Source organism: Periplaneta americana, chromosome 6, assembly GCF_040183065.1.
Source record: "Periplaneta americana isolate PAMFEO1 chromosome 6, P.americana_PAMFEO1_priV1, whole genome shotgun sequence".
Classification (NCBI taxonomy): Eukaryota; Metazoa; Arthropoda; class Insecta; order Blattodea; family Blattidae; genus Periplaneta; species Periplaneta americana.
Genome location: NC_091122.1, coordinates 144,735,000 through 144,745,982, shown reverse-complemented (window position 1 = coordinate 144,745,982; position 10,983 = coordinate 144,735,000). Strand labels below are relative to the sequence as shown.

At 33.9% G+C, this 10,983-nt stretch overlaps 1 protein-coding gene across 1 annotated transcript in view; it reads right to left on the bottom strand.

Moving 5' to 3' along the window:
* Positions 1-3,259: 3,259 nt before the first annotated feature.
* The window catches only part of LOC138701881 (myrosinase 1-like), a 50,700-nt gene continuing 42,976 nt past the window's right edge, over positions 3,260-10,983 (bottom strand). The window contains exons 11-12 of the mRNA XM_069829221.1: positions 10,106-10,209; positions 3,260-5,648 (exon numbers count right to left, since the gene is read on the bottom strand). Coding sequence (XP_069685322.1) covers positions 5,339-5,648; positions 10,106-10,209 — 414 coding nt within the window. The 3' untranslated portion in view covers positions 3,260-5,338. The remainder of the gene's footprint in view (positions 5,649-10,105; positions 10,210-10,983) is intronic.

Below are 10,983 nucleotides of genomic sequence, written 5' to 3'. Positions count from 1 at the left end.
AGTATAGATTTAGAAGTGTAATTGCACGCAGACAGTGAACTCTCGTTTCGATTTTAGTTTAGTGGCACCACATACTGTATTTAATTAATTCCAGAACGGCCGCGAGCTTTACCCAGTTGCTTATCAAATTGAGTTAAGGCTGGTTCACAATAAACCGGGAACGGAAACGAGAACGAAAACGGAAATATTGTTAAAATAAATGTATTTAAATGTGAGCATTCATAATAGTTAATTGTGAATGGTTACATTTAAATACATTTATTTTAACAATAATTCCGTTCTCGTTGTCGTTTCCGTTCCCGGTTTATTATGAATATATTTAAATGTGAATGTATTTAAATGTGAGCATTCATAATAGTTAATTGTGAATGGTTACATTTAAATACATTTATTTTAACAATAATTCTGTTTTCGTTGTCGTTTCCGTTCCCGGTTTATTATGAATATATTTAAATGTGAATGTATTTAAATGTGAGCATTCATAATAGTTAATTGTGAATGGTTACATTTAAATACATTTATTTTAACAATAATTCCGTTCTCGTTGTCGTTTCCGTTCCCAGTTTATTATGAATATATTTAAATGTGAATGTATTTAAATGTGAGCATTTATAATAGTTCATTGTGAATGGTTACATTTAAATGCATTTACTTTAACAGTAATTCCGTTCTCGTTGTCGTTTCCGTTCCCGGTTTATTATGAATATATTTAAATGTGAGCATTCATAATAGTTAATTGTGAATGGTTACATTTAAATGCATTTATTTTAACAATAATTCCGTTCTCGTTGTCGTTTCCGTTCCCGGTTTATTATGAATATATTTAAATGTGAATGTATTTAAATGTGAGCATTCATAATAGTTAATTGTGAATGGTTACATTTAAATACATTTATTTTAACAATAATTCTGTTTTCGTTGTCGTTTCCGTTCCCGGCTTATTATGAATATATTTAAATGTGAATGTATTTAAATGTGAACATTTATAATAGTTCATTGTGAATGGTTACATTTAAATACATTTATTTTAACAATAATTCTGTTTTCGTTGTCGTTTCCGTTCCCGGTTTATTATGAATATATTTAAATGTGAATGTATTTAAATGTGAGAATTCATAATAGTTAATTGTGAATGGTTACATTTAAATACATTTATTTTAACAATAATTCCGTTCTCGTTGTCGTTTCCGTTCCCGGTTTATTATGAATATATTTAAATGTGAATGTATTTAAATGTGAGCATTTATAATACTTCATTGTGAATGGTTACATTTAAATACATTTATTTTAACAGTAATTCCGTTCTCGTTGTCGTTTCCGTTCCCGGTTTATTATGAATATATTTAAATGTGAATGTATTTAAATGTGAGCATTTACAATAGTTCATTGTGAATGGTTACATTTAAATACATTTATTTTAACAGTAATTCCGTTCTCGTTGTCGTTTCCGTTCCCGGTTTATTATGAATATATTTAAATGTGAATGTATTTAAATGTGAGCATTTACAATAGTTCATTGTGAATGGTTACATTTAAATATATTTATTTTAACAATAATTCTGTTTTCGTTGTCGTTTCCGTTCCCGGTTTATTGTGAATATATTTAAATGTGAATGTATTTAAATGTGAGCATTTACAATAGTTAATTGTGAATGGTTACATTTAAATATATTTATTTTAACAATAATTCTGTTTTCGTTGTCGTTTCCGTTTCCGGTTTATTGTGGATATATTTAAATACATTTATTTTAACAATAATTCCGTTCTCGTTGTCTTTTCCGTTCCCGGTTTATTGTGGATATATTTAAATGTGAATGTATTTAAATGTGAGCATTCACAATAATTTATTGTGAACCAGCCTTTACCAGGACTTTCCCGGGGAAGAAAGACTGTCAGGGATTGGTGCCGACCACACCTTCCTTCTTCTGTACTGTCGAGGTTAAGAAAGCATGGATTTTACCTCCTGTTCCAAGCGTCTTAATTAATTAATTAATTAAATCCTCATAATCAACATTATGCCTCTGATTGAAATTCTGGCTGATACATTTATTATCAGGCAGTAACTTATATCTCACTTGACGGTATGTGGCAATGTGTCAAAGGAAGAACAATATTGTTGCGTACATTTGAAGTCTGATTATGTCTGAATATGTATGTCTGTATGTCAGCGATGTATGCAATGGAGGAGGAAAGAAACTGTCCACCCTAATCCCATTCTCTCCTGATTTAGTTGCCTCATGAGTGATGCCTTATCGGTGTCTCGAGGTTCAAACCTGTCTTCGAGACATCGGTGTAGGTCACTCGGCTAAGAAGCTTGCCTGCCGATCCGGAGCTGCGCTCGGGCACGGGTTCGATTCCTGCTTGGGCTGATTACTTGGTTGGGTTTTTTCCGAGGTTTTCCCCAACCATAATACAAATGTCAGGTAATCTATGGCGAATCCTCGGCTTCATCTCGTCAAATATCATCTCGCTATCACCAATTCCATCGACGCTAAATAACCTCGTAGTTGATAGAGCGTCGTTAAATAACCAAGTTAAAAAAATAATAATAAAATAATAATAATAATAATAATTATAATAATAATAATAATAATAATAACCTGAAACGTACAGCAGAGTTCGTATAGGTCAGTTTCTGTCAGATACGTTTCCAATTCACTGTGGGCTAAAGCATGGAGATGCACTATCACCTTTACTTTTTAACTTTGCTCTAGAGTATGCCATTAGGAAAGTCCAGGATAACAGAGAGGGTTTGGAATTTATTGAACGGGTTACATCAGCTGCTTGTCTATGCGGATGACGTGAATATGTTAGGAGAAAATCCACAAACGATTGGGGAAAACATGGGAATTTTACTTGAAGCAAGTAAAGAGATAGGTTTGGAAGTAAATCCCGAAAAGACTAAGTATATGATTATGTCTCGTGACGAGAATATTGTACGAAATGGAAATATAAAAATTCGAAATTTATCTTTTGAAGAGGTGGAGAAGTTCAAATATCTGGGACCAACAATAACAAATATAAATGACACTCGGGAGGAAATTAAACGCAGAATAAATATGGGAAATGCCTGTTATTATCAGTTGAGAAGCTTTTGTCATCTAGTCTGCTGTCAAAAAATCTGAAAGTCAGAATTTATAAAACAGTTATATTACCGGTTGTTCTGTATGGTTGTGAAACTTGGACTCTCACTTTGAGAGAGGAATAGAGATTAAGGGTGTTTGAGAATAAGATGCTTAGGAAAATATTTGGGGCTAAGAGGGATGAAGTTACAGGAGAATGGAGAAAGTTACACAACGCAGAACTGCACGCCTTGTATTCTTCACCTGACATAATTAGGAACATTAAATCCAGACGTTTGAGATGGGCAGGGCATGTAGCACGTATGGGGTAATTCAGAAATGCATATAGAGTGTTAGTTGGGAGGCCGGAGGGAAAAAGACCTTTGGGGAGGCCGAGACGTAGATGGGAAGATAATATTAAAATGGATTTGAGGGAGGTGGGATATGATGATAGAGACTGGATTAATCTTGCTCAGGATAGGGACCAATGGCGGGCTTATGTGAGGGCGGCAATGAACCTCCGGGTTCCTTAAAAGCCAGTAAGTAAGTAATAAAAAAACCTGTCTTCGAACAGTTGACCAAACAATAACAATCAACAGTAATTATCAGTGGCGTTGCTCCCATAAGAACTGCAGCCCTACCTAATAGTAAACCATTCCTGAAAGAAATGCCTGTGTATTGAATAAATTATTTATTTCTATTATCTTCGTCTTCAGCAAAACGCCGCATTTGTCAAGCAATACGTAGCGGTAAGGGTTGTGCCCACACAACTCGCTATGAAAAAAATAGTAGGATGCCTGCTGTTCGAAACCAGTTGAGTGGGGGTTACTACTTACTAGTGTTGCTTCGGACTGCAGTGAATGCAGACCACGCTGCGAAGCAGAAGCAGATAGCGACTTCACATTTTTTTCGTGGTTTGTGTTCTTTTTACTGTACCAAAGACATTAATTTTCAGTGAGTGTTTTTAAGAAAATGCAGTGTGCTTGTTTAAACTGTTTGTTTTAAAACGAATATGAATGAGAACAGTGTTAAATATCTGCAAAACATCAGTTTTTCATTGCTGTCGTGCAGAGAAGAGTCAAATAAAGAGTTTAGTTTATGACGTACTTAGTTATTTCTCAGAAATTATCAAGCAGAAATCAGACTTACTCTAGGAAATTTAATTCTTTTTTATTATAAGCATTTATTAAATTATCTCTAAATTTAATTTTATAGCGTACAGTGTTTCAAAACTTTAATTATAAACAAACATCAATATCAACGACAACGACAGCATCAGCAGCAGAACCAAAAAGGACTGGATCAGTGATTCACTATGGCTTCAGCTTCAATACAGGTAAAATTTATTAATATAATTAATTTTCGCTGTGGTACATAAGACATAACAACGCTGTATATTGAACATTTTAGTGTAGCCCTACCCAGCTAAAATCTCACGAGCCGCCATCGACTTACCTTTAATAATCCGTGGCGGTACAGCCCACGAAGGGCCAAGACCGACCAGCCGGCTGCTGGATTCACGGCCACATACCGACGGTGGACGATCATCCAACCAGAATGGAGGTATCGTGTGGTTAGCACGATAACCCCCTCAGCCGTTATAGCTGGTTTGCGTAACCGGATTTTGCTACCTATCGTAGCTCCCCAAGTGCATCACGATGCTGGGTAGGCACCGGTCCCATACGCTGGTCGAAATTTCATGAGAAAATTTCTTTCCCCATGAGAGTCGACCTGGTTGGCAAGTTGGTATAGCGCTGGCCTTCTATGCCCAAGGTTGCGGGTTCGATCCCGGGCCAGGTCGATGGCATTTGTGTGCTTAAATGCGACAGGCTCATGTCAGTAGATTTACTGGCATGCAAAAGAACTCCTGCGGGACAAAATTCCGGCACATCCGGCGACGCTGATATAACCTCTGCAGTTGCGAGCGTCGTTAAATAAAACATAACATCTTTCCCCATGAGGATTCGAACCAGCGCGCATTCCGTAACGCAAGTCCTAGGCAGGATGCCTGAGACCACGACGCCACGGCGCGGGACCGACGTATCTTTTGTGATATTTATTTGCCATAACTCTCAAAACCCTTAATGAAATATGTGGGCTTGTTCTTGACGCACGCTTTCAAAGATGAGAGAAAATATTTTACATTGCAAATATTATCATTAAAGTCTATGAAATTATGTAATTAGATGTTTCTATAAGTTAAAATTGTTAAATATTTACAATCTCTATTCTAAAATAAACATAAATTATATAATTTCAACTACATTTAACAATGTTCAGAAAGATCTGTGAATGAGAATAACATAGGCTACTGTTGGTAACCAAACATAACAAAAAATGAGGTACACGCTTCTGTTCGTATTACTGTTGGCAGCAGATGACTTCATATTGGAGTACTTCTGCGGAAGTGTCGAGTTCTGTTGTTCCTTTTTCTCTGGGTTAAATGATATTTCTCCTGTTGGTTTCAAGTAATCGATTGGCAGCCTCTTCGTTCTTATGATTCTCGAGTATAAATAAGCACTACTTTTCGGAACACGACGCAGTTTTGGATCGGTAAAGTTAATGTGATACAGTCCAAATTTTACCCTGCAAAGAGAGAAAGTGGATATAATATTTTAATGAGTACTTCAAGAAATTGTCTACTCAAGATAAGAAGCAGATTTTAAACTAATGTTGTGGGATTTAATCGATTAATCTATAAATTTCTGTTGTAAGATTAATCGATCAAAAATATTTAATCGAATAATCTATTCGATTAAAATTAATCGGTTGTAGTTGATATTATTATTTTGTTAATCCAAACTCATAGTAAAAATTCCGACAATATTTCTCTCTCAGAAATTGTTTACTTAAAAGTACAGGAGTACTGTTATTTTCTAACTGGAAACCAGACAGAGTAGGGAAAATCTTGGCAAAAAACACCACAGAAAGAGATGGAAATATGAGGACAGTGACCTACTCTACTTCTATTGAAAGTTGAAACACACTGCGAAACCCTTATTAAGTTTTATGGTTTTCCAAGAAAACTTCCACCTTGGTGTCAGTTCATCTTCCTAGCATATGAAGTACATACTTTTCTGGGATTCGTCCCCCTCATCCCTTATAAAATAGCCACGTCTACACTATTTGCAAGTGAGAGCGTAACTACCTTCTTCTCTTTTTAAAATCTGGTAATTCGATTCCAATAGGGGCCAGTCTTCTGTTTCGACCGCTGTAGTTTTGCAGTTGCAGTTTCTGTACTGAGTTTGTATATGAAGGTTGTGTGTGTTTAGTTTCATAAAGAAAAAAAAATCAGTTTTTTGTGGTTTGTGAAAATTGTAAACTCCATTATGTCATATGAGAATTTGAGAGGTAAATTAGGTGAAATGTTTGGATGTAAATTGAACGATCGTGGAGAAATACTTGACAGAATTTTTTTTTGTGTGTTTAGCGATGGAGGAAACATAGTTACTAAACGTAAAGTGGTACTTAATTCGGAACATGTGAATGCACTCACATGTTTAAAATCATGGATGAAGCAATATTAACTAGGTGAGTCTTCATACTTTTTGTTATTTATGTTTGTCTAAAAAATTCCCGGAGAAATTGACACAAGAAATTATGAGCCTCATAATAAATATGTTAGTAAGTAATTAAAATAGTTGTTTTGTAATATAACGATACAATATACTGTATACAGATATAAAACATTTAATACTTACGCTTATCACCGAATACAAGTTAAATTTAACAGTAACTGTGTATTACAGTATATTAAGGCATTTTTTCAACTCCATCAAAACTCGATTAATCTATCTATTAAATTCAAATACTTAATCGATTAAATATTTTGATCGCTCAACAGCACTATTTTAAACTGAATGTTTTTTTTTCTTTTTTTTTTTTTTGCTAATGGCAGGTAGGCTACTTGACTTTTCGTCATTCACTCATATAAAACCAATTGTGTAGACCAATTTACCGACAGAGTCGTTGCCCAGGGTGCGTCATAGGAGGCTGGTCTACTCTACACTCGCTATGAGATGATGATGATGATGATGATGATGATGATGATGATTTGTTGGCATGCCACAGGGGAACAGGAGTTCCCGGAGAAAACGTCTGTGTTGCTTGCTCAACACAAGTTATAAATCGGGGATACACCGGGGGTCGAAAGCGTGTCTATAGGATTATAAGTTCAGCGCTTTAGCCATTAGACCACGTGGCGGCAATTTAAACTGTATGTAATTTGTCTGCAACTTGTACAGAAACTATTTTAGAGTTATTTCATGACAATTTGCGACATAGTTTTAGAATAATAGGTGAGTAAAACGATTTGACAATGCAGTTAATGTGAGGCAACACATTTGTTTGAAAAATTGGTGGAATTCAAAGTGCGCTAAAGAAAAATTTCCTAAGAGTGATAATCATTATTTTATTTTTCATACGTCTAACGTTACACCAGGGCTGGGCACTGGGAGCGAATCCAATCTCTAAACGGGGGACCCTTAATATTCATCCGTCAAGGCATCAACGCTGCACGGTGTTCGGCGGGGAAGAAAGGGGATGAAGAGAAGTCATATGGCTCCCCGTGAGAGAGTACAATCCGCTCTTGGTGCCCAGCCCTGCGTGACACGATTTAAAATCATATTATATTACTAGCCGTACCCGTGCGCTCCGCTGCACCTGTTAGAAATAAATATAAAGTAATTACGTAATTAAAATAGGACGTTTGATCCATTGAACATTCGTGTTTGTTAGAAGAATAAATCGTTTAATATGTTACTTAATTGAAATTGTATTTAAATAATTAAATTGCGATCATTTTGGTCCAGAGAGCACTCATTTGGGGCAATGACAATTCCTTTAAAATGTTTATTTGTTATTACACGCAACTATAGTTTAATGAAGATTGACATATCATTTAGTTTTAATGTGTAAACTTTATATTACTTGCTATATGGTTCCATTGAATTATGGTAATAACTTAATTTTAAGCCTTGTTTTCTACGTCTTCAGTAAATGGCGCTTGGCCCACTATGGTTCTGAAACCTTCAAATAGTGATACAGCATAAACAGTGATATGTAATTATATTTCTTTCTTTCGAAAATGTAAGAATTCACGACCTCCTATATACCTTTACCATGGAATGAATAAATGTGTTTTTTCTTCCTACTCAAAAATTGTATATTTTGCACATGGGAATTACTGCAGGAACAACAATGCTACAATCTGAGGCGGCGGTGAAAACGTATTGTATTGTTATTTTAGAAGTCTATCAGACCTACCAAATTTTAAAGAAACTTTTGTTATGTAACATTTTTCACAAAAATGCAATAATAAGCGAGATATTTCGATTAAATTCAGGCCCCGTTAAATGAAGTATTTTGAATGCCATAATATAGCCTAAAATCTAAATTACAACGTATTTCAATTTTCATCGAAATCCGTTCAGCCATTATCGCGTGAAAAGGTAACAAACATCCAGACAGACAGACATACAAACAAATATGTAAAAAAAAGCGATTTTCGGTCTCAGGATGAATAATTATACATGTTAACACCAATTATTTTTGGAAAAGCGAAAATTACCAGAAAATTTTCGGCTTCATATTTATTATTATATTATATTATATTATATTATATTATATTATATTATATTATATTATATTATATTATATTATATTACAATATATAAAAAGTGCGTTGATAACGGATGTACTCCGATAAGAAAGTTTTTAATTTGTTGTGGGGACTCTTGAATCTCAGAAGCAACAACTTTTACAACAGCGCAACATAATCTGCTTGGCTCATTACCCAATTATTTTTGCATTGTATTTATTGCATATATAGGCTATTTTATGTATTTTAACACGATTCGATTGAGCATAGTTAAAATTTGAATTATAAAATAATGGATTGCTAAGCTAACGTACTATTACTGCATACTAAATCAATACACTCTCGTTGTTCGTTAATTCTCTGAGATTAAAATGAGTGTGTACATAAATATTATTTTAAGAAACACAGAAAACGAATGTACAAAAAAAGCCTATCAAATTTTCTATGCATAGGAAGCTATTTTAATCTTACATGTCCTCGATTTACTAAGAAGTTACTGTAATAATATTATAGCAGTATGTCCATCTAGAGAAACTACACTTTCCAATGGTGAAATAATAATTAATTATACAAATCGGTTAATTTAGCTTACTTCATACAAACACAGAAACATTGTCTGTAGGCTAAGTTTAATAGCTTTCGATTGTTGCTGTCCAAGGCCCCTTTTTCGATTGTTGTTGTCCAAGGCCCCTTATAGACGAAGTCATTTGTTATGTCATTGCACCGTCTTAGATGGCGTTATTTTAATTTTAAAGCTCATTTATCTCATTAAATATCAGTCCTATCAAAATTTTGTAAAGAATGAAACTTATCAGAAATCATTGTTAAAGAAACTTTTGTTATGTAACATTTTTCACAAAAATCAATAATAAGCGAGATATTTCGATTTATTTAATTCTGGTCCCCTTATAACCCCCCTTTTAAATAAAGTATTTTGAATGTCATATAGCCTAAAATCTAAGTTATAACGAACTTAATTTATATTCCAATTTTCATATAAATCGGTTCAGCCATTATCGCGTGAAAAGGTAACAAACATACAAACAAAAATTTCAAAAATGCGATTTTCGGTTTCAGGGTTGTTAATTTATATATGTCAGGACCAATTATTTTTGGAAAATCGAAAATTACCAGAAAAATTTCGGCTACAGATTTATTATTAGTATAGATGGTTTACATTATTTAAGGGAACACTATGGTGAAATAATGGTGAAAAATTAAGAAAATCCACTTAAAAATTTGTGACAAAATTGATATATTTTTGAAAACTAGGAATTTCAAGTTTTCAAGTGACATAAAAATCATTTTTTTTTTTATTGAAAATGAAAAATCAAGGGTAGATGAGTACCTTAAAATATGAAATTACATATTGTAGGTTGATGGTTTAAATTCCAAAATATCTATTTATTGTAGTATCACCCTTCTATTTACAATACATACTTACGTGTAACCGTCCTTCCATTCCATGTTGTCTATGAGAGACCAGTGAAAGTATCCGATTACATTACATCCGTCATCCAGTGCTTTGAGTATTTCGCTCAGATGACTCTACAAACATACAAGCATTTCATTATTACCATACATTAACCCATATTACTAATTGGCGAGATCTCGGACTTCAACCGGACATTGACGAACCGGTGAAGGGGAAGAGATGTCGTAAATATTCATCACGCCATTGAAACTTCATTCTAATTTACTTTATTCATTTGTGTATCTACTTTTCATTTATTCAATTATTCATTCATTTACTTATTTATTAGCTATTTCGTTTATTTACTTATGTGTAGGCTTATGTATTTATAAATGTAAATGAAAATGTTCTTTATTATTTTTAAGTAACAGAACAGTAATTTATTGGTACCAGTTTGAAACCGGAACGGATACAGAAGAAAGAAATCCTTCAAGATTATTATTATTATTATTATTATTATTATTATTATTATTATTATTATTATTATTATTATTATTATTTTGGGAAGACTGTTGTACCTTGAGCATAGTTTACCTTGGATCATTTTTTTGTTTATGATTTTTGCTGATACCTAGCCGACTCAAATTGAAGCAGAAGTAGATTGTAGAGAAAGCCGCTAGGTAGCTCTGGTCATAGTTCCGGCACATAATATATACAGTCACGAAGCTCAATACGTAGTAAATATGCATTCATAGATAGTTGCTGACCACTAGGATCGCTAATATCGCCTCATTACAGACAATGTGAAATAGTACCGGCACAGTCTTTTGTTCCTAGCACCCTCACAACTCAAGCGTTCCGGTTTGATTTATTACAAACTGTGAGTTCTGTATACGAAACAATTTTGT